General features: G+C 43.5%; 2 protein-coding genes across 7 annotated transcripts; both read right to left on the reverse strand.

Annotated features, from left to right (window-relative positions):
- Window positions 1–232: 232 nt before the first annotated feature.
- LOC124464118 lies at window positions 233–8253 on the reverse strand. 5 transcript variants are annotated; one of them, XM_047016289.1, is made up of 9 exons: window positions 4680–4870; window positions 4361–4509; window positions 3764–3896; window positions 3309–3578; window positions 2846–3128; window positions 2529–2683; window positions 2239–2397; window positions 2052–2093; window positions 233–1950 (listed from the first exon to the last, which is right to left on the reverse strand). In XM_047016289.1, exons 4-9 carry the CDS (start codon window positions 3345–3347, stop codon window positions 1768–1770), a joined length of 861 nt encoding a protein of 286 aa, XP_046872245.1. In that variant the 5' UTR covers window positions 3348–3578; window positions 3764–3896; window positions 4361–4509; window positions 4680–4870; the 3' UTR covers window positions 233–1767. The 5 variants fall into 5 exon arrangements, with proteins under 5 accessions (XP_046872245.1, XP_046872035.1, XP_046872191.1 ...); XM_047016079.1 differs by having other exon boundaries at window positions 2846–3133; XM_047016235.1 differs by lacking the exons at window positions 4361–4509; window positions 4680–4870 and adding an exon at window positions 7705–8253 and having other exon boundaries at window positions 2846–3133.
- Window positions 8254–8367: 114 nt separating this feature from the next.
- LOC124463982 (V-type proton ATPase 116 kDa subunit a3-like) lies at window positions 8368–16935 on the reverse strand. 2 transcript variants are annotated; one of them, XM_047015955.1, is made up of 21 exons: window positions 16755–16935; window positions 15873–16017; window positions 15511–15589; window positions 15174–15316; window positions 14911–15006; window positions 14645–14706; window positions 14402–14528; window positions 14225–14307; window positions 13995–14088; window positions 12692–12904; window positions 12116–12266; window positions 11765–11904; window positions 11480–11637; window positions 11275–11365; window positions 10961–11079; window positions 10650–10863; window positions 10280–10396; window positions 10060–10155; window positions 9740–9860; window positions 9473–9644; window positions 8368–9215 (listed from the first exon to the last, which is right to left on the reverse strand). In XM_047015955.1, exons 2-21 carry the CDS (start codon window positions 15987–15989, stop codon window positions 9122–9124), a joined length of 2487 nt encoding a protein of 828 aa, XP_046871911.1. In that variant the 5' UTR covers window positions 15990–16017; window positions 16755–16935; the 3' UTR covers window positions 8368–9121. The 2 variants fall into 2 exon arrangements, with proteins under 2 accessions (XP_046871911.1, XP_046871832.1); XM_047015876.1 differs by having other exon boundaries at window positions 15873–16058.
- Between the last annotated feature and the right edge of the window lie 73 nt (window positions 16936–17008).

Consider the following 17008-nt stretch of genomic DNA (forward strand, 5'->3'; position numbering starts at 1 on the left):
CTAACCGATATTATAAATTTCATGTTCTTCATTATAAGTCACTATAAATATGACTTCTTATGGTATGCCTCGAAGGACATCCCAGGCTTACTAAACAAAACGGAATATACTTTCTGTTGTTGTCCCACCCTGATCTAGACATTAGGTGTGTTCGACTTCATGCAGCACCGGCGGCGCCTTGAAGCTGAGAATGCACATATTTTCACCTGGGGTGGCAGGAGCAGACATCCCAAGTCTCACGGAAGTTCTGGGAGTTTCCCGCATTTTTATTTTTAATTTTAACAAACCATACATTGCCACATCAATACTCTTTTTGAACATGAATGTACAGAACATTTACCAAATTGCATAATAACATCGTAATAAAAAATGCACATTTTATAATACAGAATGAATTACAAGTGAAGTGAAAAGGAAACAGACAAAACAAGAACAAAAATAAATTGAATATACATATACATTAAATCAATTAAATAATATGACATAAAAGGGGTAGTTCAGTTCAGTTATGGTTTGTTGACATTGTGGGAAAGTGCTTTAGCATATCATACAATTCTTGTTCTTTTCTTCTGTTTACAATTTTAAGGAGTTATGGTATCATTTAAATTAATATAAGAAAAAAGGAAATTTGGGGGATGATTTCAAGACTCTGCATACAAACTGTGCAATACATAGTATAACATTGCAACATAAATCATAATTTTGTTTTGCAGTCTCATCACAAATGTAACATCATCTCTTGAGATAGAAGCTGGGAATAGTGAGACATTTAGTTTTATCCATTTGTGGATGTCGAGACGAAATGTTTGTTGTACCCTGCATGAGAAAAATATATGGTGTGTGTTTTCCACGTCAAATTCACAGAATGAGCAAGTTATCATTAATATCAAAACGAAGCCTAAGTAATTCTTTGGAGGGATATATGTTGTTCATAATTTTGAAATGTGTTTCTTTCATTTTAGGTGGTATAGGTAGTTTTAGATACATAGTTCTGTTTATTTATTGCACTTTTATCAAATTTGCGCATCTCATTGTGGGTGGGAGAATATATGTCCTTAAGATTTCCAAAAAGCCTGCAGTAGTAATTCTCTTATATCTTCCCAGAAATGTCTATAAGGTCTCCAGTGAGACCGGCTTATTGAGAGAGAGGGGACCAATTACTGCATCTAGTTCTGCATCACAATTATCTTTTCTTTTCTCTTTTGTTGAGGTAGACAGGGAAGCTTAGTGCGGACGACATCTTTATTAAAGTCCAAAACAACACACAAAGTTAGAATAGTTTCTATTGGCTATGGGACATTGAGTTGTCCAATAGTATATGAGGTCAGAAAGGCCTGGCAAGACAACCAGGAAAGGCCATAACCAGCACCAGGACTAATGCAAGCAGGTAGATATTCCCAAACCTGTACTGGTGAAGGGAGGTTTAGTACACAGGGCATCAAGGGCAGTGCAGTTAGATTCGCAGAAGTGACTGCTAACTGGTGGTGGATAGTCCTAGTACAAAATATTGGATAACCCATCAGAGCACAAAACATTTTTGTTTTAAAGGCACAAATTCTCAGAGAATAAAACATAAATGTATAAAAACTGGAGAAGGTGATTTGGCTTGCATTCATCCTCAACTCAACAAAGTAGACCTGAATAATCCTTAGAAGGTGCCCACATATGCCCACAATAAATGATAAATAATTCATACTTATCCATAGAATTCGCCCACATAACAGACATGTGACCAGACCAAGGTCCCACAAAATCCAGTATTTTCTTTTACAGGAAGTTCAATTTGTCAGAGTTGTAGACATCTGCAGAGGGGGAAGGGTCTGAGCTGGGAGAGAAGTCAGTGTGGTGGTTTAGTCTCTGAGGAAGCTTGAACTGAGTCTCAGAATCCGAAGAGAGGAAGTCGAAACCCAGAGAGAACGAAGGAGGATCCAGTCCTGTGGAGGTGGACACCTGAACAGAGAAAGATAAGAGAGGGAACATGAAACAAGGGGTCAAACTGTGTGGATGGCTTGCATAACATACATACAAGTGCATGGGGTGACTTTAGATACCTGAGTGTGGGGCTCATCCTTAAGGGTCGTCGTGTCAGTGGACTGGTTTTGACACGTGCCAAAGAGAGAGAGGAGACAGAAAAACATCCATCAGGTTTAGGTAAATAAACAAACAAACATGAATGTTCGTGGAGTGAATAAGGCTCGATGTGCAGAAGGGGAAAGGATATTATCAGTGACCACCTACCGATGGATTGGGGGGAGGAGCAGTGGACTGGTAGGGATACGTTGGGCCAGAGGGTGCAGCGGGGGATATTGTGACGACCGGTTCACTAGCATAACTCTGAAAATATGGGGGGCTGGGGTAACTTGGGCCTGAGGGTTGACTGGTCATGTGACAGGTTTCCTGTGAAATGTACGCCAACATGAACAGGAGACAAAACCAACATGTTTAGCAATCTAGCTGAGGAACCAAATGACTGGTGCTTTGCCTTCTTCCCTTACCACTTCCCTTATTGACTAGAACACTTTACTTACGTCTTGGTGGACCACGACCTGCCCTGACCCGGAAGCAGAGGCGTTTCGTTTGGAAGTGTTCCTCTTACAGCAGCACTTCCTCACACAACAACAGATACCCACCAGGATAACGACTGAAACTCCCACAAAAACATAAGTCTCCACAGGAACAAGAGCTGAAAGACAGGGAAAGAAAAAATCACTTAGTGTACACTATTGTACCTTAAAATATCCCACCGTTAAAATGAGGTGGAGATGGTTTTGTGTGTGGATGTAAATGAAAGTAGAAAAACTGCTGGTATCTTTTACACAACATATGAATCTGTTTTGCCACTTACGTTTTACATTCAGCCAAACTACTAATGCCAAGTTGTTGTCCTGGTCTCTGAGCTCAAACTTGCCAGAATCCTGGTTCTCTAAATTTAACATTTGGAAACGAAAACCTCTATCCATGATCTCAAGCCTATTTCGGGTGGGATCGTCATACATCTCTATTCCCTTTCTGACCAGAAGTGTGGCCTCTGGGTCCCCTTCCTGAAAATAGTTGAGGTTGAACTGGGTGGAGTCCAGGAAGAAATTGATGTTGAATGTCTCACCACGTTCCAGAGTGTACCACTCAACCTGTTCTGAGAGAGAAGAGAAACAAGAGAAAATGTTGAGTAAGAGACGATAGGATAAGAAAAACAACACACGGTATACCGAATGATGACCAACATTTACCAGACCGTAACAGTGCATACGGTCACATCCATTTTAGGAAGTGAGAGTAATAGGGCAAAGCCTACAATCTGAGACCCTCACCTTCCACTTCCAAATTTCTTCTGGACAGAAACCGCCCATCGCTCTTTCTGAAGGTATAGTGGCCCTGATGCTTTTGGGTGACACGCGATACCACCCATGAGCGGCTTTCCATCACCCCCATGCCCTCTATGCCAGCCTGACTGTCTGTTTGATTCCAGAGTACGACTGGCTCAGAGGATTCTAAAGGCAGAAAGTCCAAGGTAGAAGCTTGACTGACAACAGTCTGTAAGAACCTAGAACCGTAAGTCAAAACTGCTTTGGAAGAACAATCTGAAAAACAGAGGAAACAATAAGGGTGAATGCGAGACTTCTTAAAAACATCCAAATTATTAATGAAGACATTTACAACAACTGACAGAAAATGTGGTCATAATGTTGGGAAAAACCTAACTGGCTTCCCATGAACGAATCAACTGAAATTTCAATGTAGCTGTAATAAATGCAGGTCCTCTCACCAGTAACTTCCAGTCTGAGGATATCAAATGTAATGCCATCGTCATACATAATAGAGAAAATCCCATCGTCGTCTTCTGTTACATCAGGTATTCTCAAGGTCGAGAAGCTGGATTTGTAACGCGGGTCTTTTAGCTGATGGGAATAATTACAATTATTTAAATGTTTGCATTAAGGGCACATCTTCATACAATGTCCCAGAAGCATGACAACAATATGGAAAATATAGGGAAATAAATTGAATCATAATGTTGTTTTTCAGTAAACAGGTAGTCTTGCTTGCACCAGACTTTGCAAAATGAGATAGAGATCAATGGCTTATAGAACTAGTTGTTTTGTCAGACTAAAGAATTGTATTCCCATTGTTTCCTAGTAGGAAATTCCTACCAAAGAAAGCCTGAGAGAACAATTAATCAATTCCATTGAAATAGCTACTAGGTAAGTAAGTAGTGTAAGATCACTGTTCATAAGTCATGCAAGTCACTAACTGGGATTTTCACAGGAAAAGGTTAAGGCACAAATGTTTTGCTGTCTCCAGGCACAACCAGGTCAGGCCTTCACACAGTTTGCCATCAAGAAGTTTATCCAACACTGCTCACCGCCAATTTGTCTAACACCAGTGTCTTGGGTGATCCCTGAGGGTATGATGGCTTGAAGAACAGCTTGGTAATTATGAAATAGGATTCGAATATTGATGGAATAACATATTCCGTGCCATAACAGACGCGGGCAGTCTCCAAGTAAGCACCTGTCATAGATAATAAATTGTAATGCAAAAGGGGCTCGACAATTTTATTTCCTGTAAAAAAAATCCAATATGGCTCGAGCTAGCCTATATCTGACAATCACTGTAGCATTGTCAGCTAAGTGCTACAGTAAGAGCTAACTCAGTAGCACTTAGCTAACTGTCATACTCACCAGCAGCACAGCAACATGAGAAACTAAGCAGAAAGCATACCCAGACAAACATGATCTGCAAGGCTAGAGGCAATTAGAAAACAACAACAAGACTACTCTGGGACGATATGTATCCAACGTGGGGTCGAACTCTGGTAGCTCAGGCTGGACTAGGTTAGCGTAAGCTGCTTCTCATGATACACCGAGCGTTTCTCGGGGGAGGGGGGGGGGGGGAGTCTCTGCAGGTTTGGATGCCTGCAGGAGGTCCCTATGCTAAAAATGTAAGGTACATTTTTATAAGATATAAGATTAACTAATGCCAGGAATAATATTAGTATCATTGGATGAAATGTACTGTCATGTAAAAATTACATATTTTAGCATAGGGAGCTTTTGGTAGAAAGGCTTTTTGCTGGGGTGACAGTGCCTGCCATCACACCGAGGTGAAATTAGTTTCATATTCGAGAGTCAACAGACATTCATATTCGTAGCCTACCTCCGTTCGGGCTCCGCGTCATATTTAGGGACCGGGGTAAAAGAGTAGACAGTCCGAATGTTTCTTCAATATCTTTGTCAAAATCAACCATACAAACTTCAAACTTGTTGAACATTCTTCAACTACTAACTACTGAAAAATTGGTCAGCTAGTAGTAGAAGAATGTGAAACGGGTCTGAAGGGTCTCTGATAATTTTTGACAAAGATTTTGATGAAATACTTGAAAATATGTGTTATTATTGATTCATGGGCTATGGGTTCATCAATAATAAACTTTATCACCAAACCAAATTAGGACAACTTAGAAGTATGTGAAACAGGTCTGAAGTAGGGCTGGGCGGTATGACGGTATATACCGTGCGACGGTAGAAATGTGTCTACCGGGAGAGATTTGGCTATACCGTTTTAACCGCGGTATACTTTATACTATATTTTTGTATTACACGTGTCAATTAAATGTCTGGTTATTGTATTGTATATAAGCCATCATATAAATCGCATTATTGCGATATTTAGAATTGTAGTTTACTGTACTACACTACTGTGTAGTTTCACTCGTAGCAATGCTACTTCCTGCTAGTGTTACTTGTTAGCCTCCTCATTGTAAAATTTGAAGCCATATGATAAAGTTTCCATAGTCGATAAGATAGATAGGTACTTTATTAACCCCCGAACGCAAATTATTGTGTCCAGGTAGACAGTTAGCTAGAAAGCTCACGCAGTCCAGAAAATCTTTAATCGATAAGTTGGATATTGTAGCTACAGTACAGTTTGAGTCTTTTGTTTTTAACTCAAGTGTTGTCTCGTGACAGTTGTTTTTGTTTGTAATAAATCAATAATAGAGTGTGATGATGTACGATATGGTTATTTTGTACCATATCTTGATCGAATTTACAGAACAATTTCTATACCTTGATATATACCGTAACCGTGATATAAAATTACTCATACCGTGATAGAAGATTTTGGCCATATCGCCCACCCCTAGTCTGAAGTTTCTATGTTCATTTTTCACAAAGGTATTGAGGAAATACTTGAAAATGTGTTTTTGTTGATTTATTGGCTATGGGTTAATCAATAATAAACTTCATCACCAAACCAAAGTTTGGAAAACTTTGTGTGCTAGTATTATAAGAATGTGAAACATGTCTGAAGGTTCTATGTTCATTTTTGACAAAGATATTGAGGAAATACTGAAATATTTGTGTATTTATTGACCTATTGTTTATGGATTAATCAATAATCAACTTTATCACCAAACCAAAGGTTGGACAACTTGGTCAGCTAGTATTGGAATAATGTGAAACAGGTCTGAAGTTTCTGTGGTCATTTTTGGCAAAGATATTGAGGAAATACTTGAAAATGTGTTATTGATTTATTGGCTATGGCCCTGGTTAATCAATAATCGTCTATATCACCAAACCAAAGCTTGGACAACTTGTTCAGTTAGTAGTAGAAGAATGTGAAACAAGTTTGACGTTTCTGTGGTAATTTTTGACAAAGATATTGATGAAATACTGGAAAATGTGTGATTATATTGATTTATTGGCTCTGGGTTAATCAATAATTAACATTATCACCAAACCAAAGCTTGGACAAATTGGTCAGTCAGTAGTAGAAGAATGTTCAACAAGTTTGAAGTTTGTATGGTCGATTTTGACAAAGATATTGAAGAAACATTCGGATTGTCTACTCTTTTACCCCGGTCCCTAAATATGACGCGGAACCGGAACGGATGTACGAATATGAATGGCCGGGTTTCCCAGATCCGTTAAGAAGCGCTTAACGCTAAGATCTTCTTAAAAACGTTCTAAGAGCGTTCTAGAGCGCCCTTAGATAGTTCTTAAGACGCTCTTAGCGTTAAGAGCTTCTTAACTCTATGGAGTCTGGAGCTATTTTGTCCGTTTTTGAGTACCTTTGATTTGGCCTTGATATACTACATAAAGAAATGTTTATCATACCAATGTTTGGTATCTTTTTTTCAGCACAATCTCACCTACATGACCAGTTAAATTAAGATTTTCACTTTGGCATACTTTTCAACATACTGGACCCAAACAGACACAAAAACACAAACTCCGTGTGGAAAAATTATGTTTTTTTGACTATAATACACACACATATGCTCAATCAAGCATTTCAAAAGTTTGAAATTGAAGCACAAGTTGTATATGTGAACATAAAAAGGTAAAGTTGATTTATAATTAAGCTATTTACAAAGAGAGCAGTTCTATCCATATGCACTGTTATTCATCCATATTTGTCCCATAATAAAAAATTATTCACAATATTCAAAAAATAAAAAATAAATATATTTTTTTTTTCTCCACTAGATGTCACCCTTGGCTCATTTATAACCTTCTCTTTGACCACCGCAGAACCTCCGTCTATGCCACAATGGCTCTTTTTTCTCTTTATGTCAATAAAACGTAAAAAAAAAAAAAGATGTATAAGAATCAAAAATCAATATGTTCTGAGGTATTTGTATTACAGCGAAGTAGAATAGAATAATATAATAAGATAAACGAAAGCAATGAATGTTTTTCTTACCTCTCGTTGTAAACAAAAAATCTTGGTCGTCCATCTTTTTTTTTTTTTTTGCTCTGAGGTAGAAATAACAAGTCGCCGGCATGTTGGACAGCGTGTCCGACTCATTGCCCCCCAAATAAGTCCAAATGTTTAGCTAAACTACTCAAAATACTTCGAAAACTAGTCATAATAAACCAAATTAGTTTTTTCTTAGACGTCTCTTTGTCCTCTCGTTTTCTCGTGCATCCTATAGCTATGAGTCAGTAGAATCACCCGTTTTTCTCCGTTTCATTTTTGGACAAAAAACTAGAAAAATATTACAATAAATGCAACGCGCGCATAAAAGAGCGCATTTTTTGGACGCACTTTTTTCATGGAATTGAAATGATCGTATCTTAAGTTTTACTTGGTGTATTTACACAAACCAAGCACTCAAATGTAGCTTCAGGTCTGCACTTCCGCATGAAATCGACGGCTGCCCTCTGAGTGTCTTTGTTTATATGCTGCGTAGTCCGAAAGCTGACCTGCGCTCTGATCGCGCCGGCGCGATCACCGACTCGAAGGACGAATCTGGGAAACCCGGCCAATGTCTGTTGAATCTCGAATACGAAACTGATTTCACCTCAGTTGCCACCACTTGGATGTGCTAGTGGTCCCACCATGAAAAACACTCGAATCGTATGAAGCAGGAGATTCATTTTAATTTGATTTGGTACAAAGCCACAGTGATAGTGCAAAACAGGGTAAATGGTGACCAGGCTTACAACCATTCTGTCCCATAATGCTATGTTGTGTCCCCTCTGTCTATGTGACTTGACATTGGATAAAAGCACCAAGATAAACATGTCAATCTACCAAGTCCATAGGACACCTACAATCAACTTTCAAAATTGCATTCATTAATATGACTGTCACTGTCAAGAGTTCCCTTCTAGGTTGAATAGTTTACTAAGACAACACATGTAGTTCCCTTTTCATAACTGCCATCTGCAACCAGACTTGAAAAATGGACAGTAAGATTAATCAAAAATAGTAGTAACCGTTTACTGAGTTAAAAACAGTAGGAAGTCTTCTTCCTACGACATTCACAATGATGGTAAAATGAAAATGGTCATAGAGGATGTACTAAAAAAGTGTATTTTGGAATTTGTTTCGTTCAACAAGTGAGAGAAGAGAAATTCTTAATTTGATCGTAGTTTGCGCGGGTTCGTATCCAACACTCAATGCCATGTTTTAAGGGCTAGTGCATTAATGAATTCTTTACTACTGTGCACAATAGAAAAACGTTTTAAAACTTTAAAAATTCAAAATAATCACTGACGTGTGTGTATGTGCGTTTTGAGGAGTGGGGGTGGGGGTTAAAATACAGTAAGAGATGGACAAATCACAATGACTTAACAACAATTTGGCAACTGTTTTTGGCTGGCTATGAGAGCGATCATACTGGAGCTTGGGCGTTGATCAAAGAGGAGAAGGAGAAGGGGTTGAGCTTGTAGCCTGTTCCACTGTAGAACTTGTTCTGGAACTCCACCCTGGAGGAAGAGAGGGATGACCAACCAAAAAACAATATTATATAAAATCTTCTATCCAGCAATTCATCACTATTGAGTCAATTTCATGTCACTTCCTTTTTCTTCCGCCAGTCTGCAATCTCTCCATCACCAAACCTCCATGTTCTCTTTTCCTCCATCCTTAACTCAACGTTTAAGGTGAGCGGCCAAAACGTAAACACCTCCCTCCCTCCCTCTCCCCGCCCCCACCACACTTCCTTCTTCCCCGGCTCCCTCACCAGTGCAGGCGCAGGGCGTGCAGGAAGGCCGACAGGCCCTCCATGACCAGCAGGATGGACACCGACAGCACGGCGAAGAAGAAGAAGATGGCGACGAGCACCACGGAGCCCAGGTAGCCCTCCCAGCGGAGCGCGAGACGCATCACCATCACCCACAGCACCTCCGACAGCTCTGCACCACCAAGGACAGACATTCAGTCATGTGTGTGATTGTGCACGCACATTAAAAAAAATGGAGGATTGAGTGTGTGTGTGTGTGTGACTCACGCGCGTGTGCCAGACTGAGTGCCCACAAGCGTAGATAGGAGGCTGTGTTGGAGATGCAGCCTAAACAGTATTCTATAGTGTGGATGGCCTGGTGCATGAATACATCAGCAGCATCAAACTCCTACAGGGTGGGGGGGGGGGGAGAGAGAGAGAAAAGGAAAGAATATGAGAAAAGACCAGAGAACTGAGCAAAGAGGAGCGAAGAAACATTGCAACAACAAACGAAAACAAGACCTCAAATTCGACTGTAAAAGAATGTGAAGTTAAGGGTCCCTCTCTTTCACTCTCTCTCCCCCTTTCCCTCCCTCCCACCCCCTTACCTTTTCCTCATCGTGAGCCCCCCCTTCCACATCCCTCGGTTCCTGTTGAGCGTTGATGGATCCGTTCTCCGCCAGTAGGGGGCGCCTGTCTCCTTCCTACCCGGAAAACACAGACTCCCATCAGCACCGCCACACGGACAGAGCTAGCATGTGGGAAGCACTGAGCCGACACTGCCTCCAGAAGAGACGAGCGAGGACAAGGAGACGGAGCGAGTCTAACCCTGAGCATGACGCGCCGTCTCCTGCCGTGTGTGAGGTACTGGCAGATGGGCTTCCCCAGCAGGAGGACCGGGACGGAACACAGAGCCAAGACCACCAGGATCGTCTGCACTGTCGTCTACAGGGAGGGGGAGAGAGAGGGGGTCAGAGACGTTCAGAGAGAGAGTCAGAGAGAGAGACAGAGAGAGAGAGTCAGAGAGAGAGAGAGTGAGACAGAGAGATAGTCAGAGACAGAGAGAGCGAGACAGCGAGAGAAACAGAGAGAGAGACACACAGAGAGAGAGAGAGAGTCAGAGAGAGAGAGAGACAGTGAGGGAGTTTATACCCTGTACATGTACACAATGCGCACACACACGTGCAGACCCGCCCACCTGCCCTTCGTAAAGCGGAGGGTTGTCCTTGTTCTCCGTGAAGAGGAACATGTCTATGAAGTGGATGAGGATGCTGGGGGCGGTGTTGGACCGATCCGTCCCGAAGGCCAACCACTTGAAGACCACCATGAAGACCAGGTAGCCAAACAGGCAGAGCATGAAAAACAGCTCGGGGAGCAACACCAGGAAGACGCTGCTCAGCTTGCCAAAGTGTCTGGAGGAAGGAGAGGAGACCCACCGCGTCAACACGTCTTGCACACAACAGCCACACTAACCGAACCGGCAGCCTTCGACGCGTTGAGACGACTCACACGTAGTTGAAAAGGGAGAGGCACACGCCGAACGTCATGTGAATGACGCCGATGATGACGGACATCTTCATCTTGTAGGAGTTGAGGAAGGTCAGGTGGTTGGTGGACAGGCCCCAGATCTGATCCGGTTTGCGAGGAGGTGTGTAGCGTGCCAGCAACGTGAGGTCATAAGGACATCGAGGTGTGAGGGAGAGAGAAAAGAGAAATCAAGGTCGATGAATGAGAAAGTAGCACGACCAATGGTGGGAGAATCCGAAAGATTGGCGTGATAGATGGATGAATGGATGAGGATGTAAGAAAATGCGGTGCCCTACTGGATCAATGCCAAAGGGATAGGGGCCAGTGAAGACTCCAGTTGTGTTTGGGTCCAGACTTAGAAACGGGTTGTCACTGATGTCCTTAGAACTGAAATATGAAAAGAAAAAAAAAATGAAAAAAAATGAAAAAATACACTCGTCAGACCATGTCACAGGGTCACCTGAGGTAAAGCTCTGTGTGTGTGTGTGTTTGTTTCCTTACGTCCAGACTCCGTTCTCAAACATGGGCTGGATGTGCCATGCCGAGTTGAAGGGGCTGAGGCCACGGCTGAAGCACTCGTTGTAGATGGCCCCCGTGTAGATGGAGAACAGGCCCATGAGCAGGATGAGGTAGCGCCCTCCGAACATCATCTGCCAGATCTGGACCGCGGGAAGGGAGGGAAGGAGGGAAGGAGAAGAAGAATGCGTGAGGTAGTGGTGGTTTCGTGGAGGGAAACAGAGGATCATCATGTAAACAGCCAGAAGTCATGCGTGTGTCCGTCCTCACCTCGTTTCTGTTGTTTTGGAGCTTGGGATCCTTCTCCTCCAGGACCATCCACAGAGCTGCCATGGTCATCAGCAGGCCATGGCCCACGTCCCCGAACATGACGGCAAACAGGAAGGGGAAGGTGATGATGGTGTACAACGCTGCAGCCAGACGACGACAGAGAGGGGACCGAGGCCCAGGAGAAAGATGGCAGGGACCGAAAAAGAGGACAGAGACATTAACTTCATCTTCTAGAACCCCAATCACCCAAAGGAGTTCCTTGTCTTCCTCCCTACAGTGTTAGGAACTTGAGCCACGGTGATTGACTTAGGCGTTGTTACTTGATTGACTTTTTGACGTGGTGAAGGGTACCTGGGTTGACCTCGCCATAGCTCGCTACGCCATACGCGTCTACGATGTTCTGGAAGCCCGCGGTGAACGAGTTGATGGGAAACAGGGTGGGCGGAGGGGTGGTGGTGGGCAGACGGTTGTAGAACGAGTCCACTCCGCTCCCACTCTTCCTCTGGAAAACGAAACAGGATGGAGGGGGGTGGTTAGATGAACACACCTCGATACGTCAATCATACTTTTCATTCCATTCACTTGTTTTCCTTCCCTCCTCTTCTCCTTCCCCCCCTGTCCCCTCCCTCCCCCTCTATTCCTCCCTCCTTTCAACCCCCCAGTCCTCTTCCTCCTCCCCCTTCCATCCCTCCCTCTATTCCTCCCTCCTTCAACCCCTCCTGATCTATTCCTTCCTCCCTCTGTCCCCCCCTCCCTCCCTGAGGGGCGCCCTGTCCTCACCCCTCCATGTCCCCCCCCCCCCCCCCCGTCCTCACCTCTCCATGACCCCCCCCCCCCGTCCTACCCCCCCTGACCTCACCCCTCCATGACCCCCCCCCGCCTGTCCTCACCCCTCCATGTCCTTCCCCCTCCCCCCCCTGTCCTCACCCCTCCCTCCCTGAGGGCGGCCTGCAGTTGGGGCAGCTTGCTGACAGGACACCAGGCTTCGGCGATGAGGCACTTGTCGGTGACGGAGGGGCTGCAGAGGTTCAGCACGGCCTGCACCGCCTTGCACTTCTGGACCCGGACCTTCCACTGGGGGAGGACGGCCACGGCCCGCAGCAGCAGCTGCTGGAGGTAGCTCGCCGTCTGCTCCAGGACCTGCCGGGAACACAGGGAGAAGCAGGGATGGACTTTGGAGTTTTGTCACATTGTGGATCCCTGCTATGGTGGACAGGACATTATTTGAATTTTTATTGTAAACTACAGGTGCGGTTTGTGTAGTTTGATATAAGATCAAAAGGTTATTTGTTGCAGTTTTGAGTTTATTTATTTTAGTGGTGGGCCGTCGGCGTTAACGTGCTGCGTTAATGTCAAACTCTTATCGGGCGATAAAAAAAATATTGCCGTTAATCTATTCTCAAAATTGGGTTTGGAGCTGGGTCTATACCACGCAATCCATGATGACTTTCACCTTGATATTTTAGCGCGGATGTATACCTAGCCGAATTGCACTGTAGGGGGCGAGAACGAGTCTTCGAACCAGTGTGTATGCCTTGTGTATGAAATTACCACATCAAACGTCACGTGTTAATATGGATGCAGCTATGAAGCCGCCTGGTTTGCTTCAGGGAAAATTTCTTTTTAAGAAGCTTCCCAATGGAAACCTCGACAAGACTAAGGTTGTTTGCACCTTGTGCTATGCAGAATTAGTTAACTGTAGGAGTTCTTCCAGTCTCAAATACCACCTAAACGCAAAGCATCCCTTAGCTAACGCGGAAGATGCCGGGCAAAGCAGTGATGTAGCGCAGGGGAAGAGTCGTCAAACTACTATGTTTGAGTGCAACCGAGGCAAACTTTATCAGCACAGCTTTATCAGCCAAGCTAATTAATCTAATAAACAGTTAATGAACACAAGTACATCTTATTGAACACAATTTATTTTCATCACCAATTATCATAGTAGAACAGCTTTCTCAAGCAGTTTGTGATGCATTTTGGAAACAGGAGATGAGCCCCCTGGTCTAATGCCCCACCTGGCCTGAGAAACCCGTTCTCAAAGACTTACTTTTTAGTCATTATTTGGGTGGTACACATATTCTGAATGCCTTAGGCGGAATTCAAATGAGCCATTTTAATCTAGATTAACGCCAAGATTACATTGAGATTAATCTAGATTTTAAAAATGTATCTATGCCCACCACTAATTTATTAATTTTTTACCATTAGTTTAACAGTTAGTAAGACTCACAGAGTTGATGTCTTGAATTCTTCCATCCAGTCCTTGGAGAATCTCCTCTCGTTCTGTGACACTGCTAGGGTATGCAAAGGTTTGGGTGTGGAAGCTGGGGTGTACGAGAGCATTGGAAGAGAGAGAGAGAGACATTAGACGGAGAGTGTGCGCAGAGGACAAACATCGGCTCAAGGTTCCATGCAATTCATCTGCAGGAGAAAAAAAACGACGTCAACAGGTTTACCGACCAATCACAAATCTTCTTGACTTTCTGTCCAATCTGATCTCCCCAATAGGAGATGAGGAACACCGTCCACTGCACCATTTCCCCCTGTAATAGACAAACAAACACGCTTTGAGTTGATCAGTTGAGCGCTCCCATGACTTCAGTGATCACTCCATCCAGCCCAGAAGGCTCTCCTCACTGTGTCAGGATGCTCCAGTCGTTCCTCCATCTCTCGGAAGTCCACGATGATGTAACCACGGCACGCTCGCCATAACAACCGCTCAAACGCAGGGACCTTCCATGGGTGGACCACTCCTGATACAAAACTGGTGGAGCAGGAGAGGAGAAGGGGGGGATTGTTTTTCTTTTTTTTCTAAAGAGTCAGGCTGAGCTTAACTGTTGATACAGATTGAAGGGAAGGTTTTTGGTTTATCAGACCTACCTGAGATGAACATCTTGACGGTTGTCAAACAGGCCTGGAGTTTCCGTAGTGGGAGGTGGGCCCTGAAATGGGGAACAAAGGAATCAGTAGTAGTTCTTAATGTGTACTTCCTGTTTGTGGCAATGGAGAAGTGTGACTAAGTCAGTCTGGGAATAAAACCCTTCAGGTGGAAACTTGTATGACTATTAGAGGAGGGGGTGGGCAGGGGTGGGTAGGGGTTGGATATTGGGTTAGAGCTGGAGAGTAATGGGAGTTGTAGTTCTGACCTGTGAGCCAGTAAGGGAATGGGTCTGGGTTAGAACTCCTCTGTACTGGCTAAGCTGGGTCTGCTGGGTCTTCAGGCTGGCTCTGTTTCTGGACACCTAAGAGACAATGAGAGAGCGACACTCACACACACGCACAGCTATCGTCCAGGTTATATCAGGTTATAAGGGATACAAGGTTATCGGTTATGAGGGAGCTGTGGGTTACAAACAGCTGTAACGTGAAGGAGGATTGACCCTAACCACGTTGAAAAAAGGCAGCTGACCTCTTTCATCTCCTTGGCCAGCCTCTCGCTCTCCTCCTCGATGGTGATCAGCTCTCTGGGCTGGGGGGCGGGGGGGGTTGGGACGGGGGCGGAGAGGGGGCCCTGCAGCCGAGCGGACCGCTGGATCTCCAGCTCCAGAACATCTGCAGATAAAAGGGACGTAGGACACGGGAATATGAAAGAAAGATTTGACTGATTCAGCATAAAACAACGTCTTCAATTGTGTTATTTTGTTTCCTGTCTCAGTTCACAAGGTCAAAATAACAGATGTTGGGTTTCTACTGTGTGTGTATGGTTAAATATAAATACGGTTAAATAAATACATATATATACTCACTGAACGTTTTCTCCAGTTCCTCACATCGTCTCACCTCCCCCACAAACTTCCTCTGAAAGGAGTTCACGTTGGGATTCAACTGAAGTCCAGAGGGCCAGAAGGAAAATTTAAACACAGGAGTTAAATTATTGGATTCCATTTACAATGGATTTAAATCACATACTAATTTGAACAAAAAGAAATCCATGATGGAAATCGCAATGCAAACAATTTATATTTAAACTATGTAATTAAATCATCTGTTCCAAAGATTAGTTTGCTGATTGTATTATGCAACATACTCCCTTTGTGCTTGTCGTAGGCTAGATCAAAGTGATTGGTTTAGCATTGATGGGGATAGGAGACAGTAGTAACTAACTCACGTCTCTGAACTCCACCAGGCCCAGTTCTCCCAGCTCGCTGACGCAGTTGTAGGCAGAACCGGACTGGAGAAAGAGCTGCACCAGGCAGACCTCCTCACTGCGGAACATGGAACCCATCTCCAATTGTGGAACACGGGTGGGCGTTCTACTCAGTCAGGCAATTGAGGGGAAAAAAGTGACAGAGAACTTGGGGAGAAGGCCGGGAAGAAAAGGAGAGGTGGAGACAGGCAGATACATGCAGAACATGTCAGATGTAGACATAGATAGCTAGGCTATTTGAAATGGATTTAAAAGAGCATTAAGGACTAAATCTAAAACTGTTATCTGACTACAACTAGGCTGGAAAGACGGGTGATTGATGACAGTTGGGAAAAGGGGAAGTGAAGGTTCTCTATTGTCCCTCTGATAAAGATCACATCGCCTACAGTAGGCAACAAGTGTAATTTCCACTATTGCAAAACAATCTATCTGAAGTTACTGACAACTTTGGATACTTTGAGTCTCAAAATGTGCCTTAACTGCCGAGAAGTACCATAATGCAGTATTTCAAAGACACCCAAATAAGACACTGAACAAAATCTGCCAGCGACAAACATTTTGAGCGAAAAAAGGTTTCAGTTTTGCTTCATCATAAATAACAGAAAAGTACAGTATTTAGCCAAGTGTGTTTGCTACAGTTCCATTTACGTCTCATAGCCGAGAAAGTATTTACAAATAAGTAATAAGACGTAGGCTAAGTGTAGCCTACTAAGAATTACAAGTAGAATCCCCCGAACAATTTGCAACAACCACAAAGACAGACCACGAAACAGTACAGCAATGTCACTTGTTTTGAAAAGTGGCGTTACAAGCTAGGCTATGACAAAGCATTTTGAAGTTTACCTGGTTTCTTTTAACTTAGCTCCTCGGTTGTAGTCGACCACACCGATCAGTTGCAATTCGAGTCGTTTACTTGGAACGACGAAAAATACTGTTTTTAACCGAGGGAAGGAACCGATCTGGGACTAGTACTGCATTCCCAGTCTGTTCATTTGAGAAGTCACGTTACTTCAGCCTCTCACGTGATACTGAGTCATTTGGCTGTGTCAACTTTGAAGTTCTAAACATTATCCGGAGATGCATTACAAATTTTAAAA

Source organism: Hypomesus transpacificus, chromosome 1, assembly GCF_021917145.1.
Source record: "Hypomesus transpacificus isolate Combined female chromosome 1, fHypTra1, whole genome shotgun sequence".
Lineage (NCBI taxonomy): Eukaryota > Metazoa > Chordata > Actinopteri > Osmeriformes > Osmeridae > Hypomesus > Hypomesus transpacificus.

What these genes read in the sequence shown, in the direction of transcription:
- LOC124464118 (XM_047016079.1), bottom strand. Translation starts at nt 4,731, where the DNA reads ATGTTTGTCTGGGTATGCTTTCTGCTTAGTTTCTCATGTTGCTGTGCT. An exon ending in AAGAAATTTGGAAGTGGAAG is followed by an intron (nt 3,134 to 3,308) that starts GTGAGGGTCTCA and finishes CTTCTCTCTCAG; the next exon opens with AACAGGTTGAGTGGTACACT. An exon ending in CTCCTCCCCCCAATCCATCG is followed by an intron (nt 2,094 to 2,238) that starts GTAGGTGGTCAC and finishes TGTCAAAACCAG; the next exon opens with TCCACTGACACGACGACCCT.
- LOC124463982 (XM_047015955.1), bottom strand. Translation starts at nt 15,989, where the DNA reads ATGGGTTCCATGTTCCGCAGTGAGGAGGTCTGCCTGGTGCAGCTCTTT. An exon ending in TGGCCAAGGAGATGAAAGAG is followed by an intron (nt 15,007 to 15,173) that starts GTCAGCTGCCTT and finishes ATTGTCTCTTAG; the next exon opens with GTGTCCAGAAACAGAGCCAG. An exon ending in GACTGGAGCATCCTGACACA is followed by an intron (nt 14,308 to 14,401) that starts GTGAGGAGAGCC and finishes TGTCTATTACAG; the next exon opens with GGGGAAATGGTGCAGTGGAC.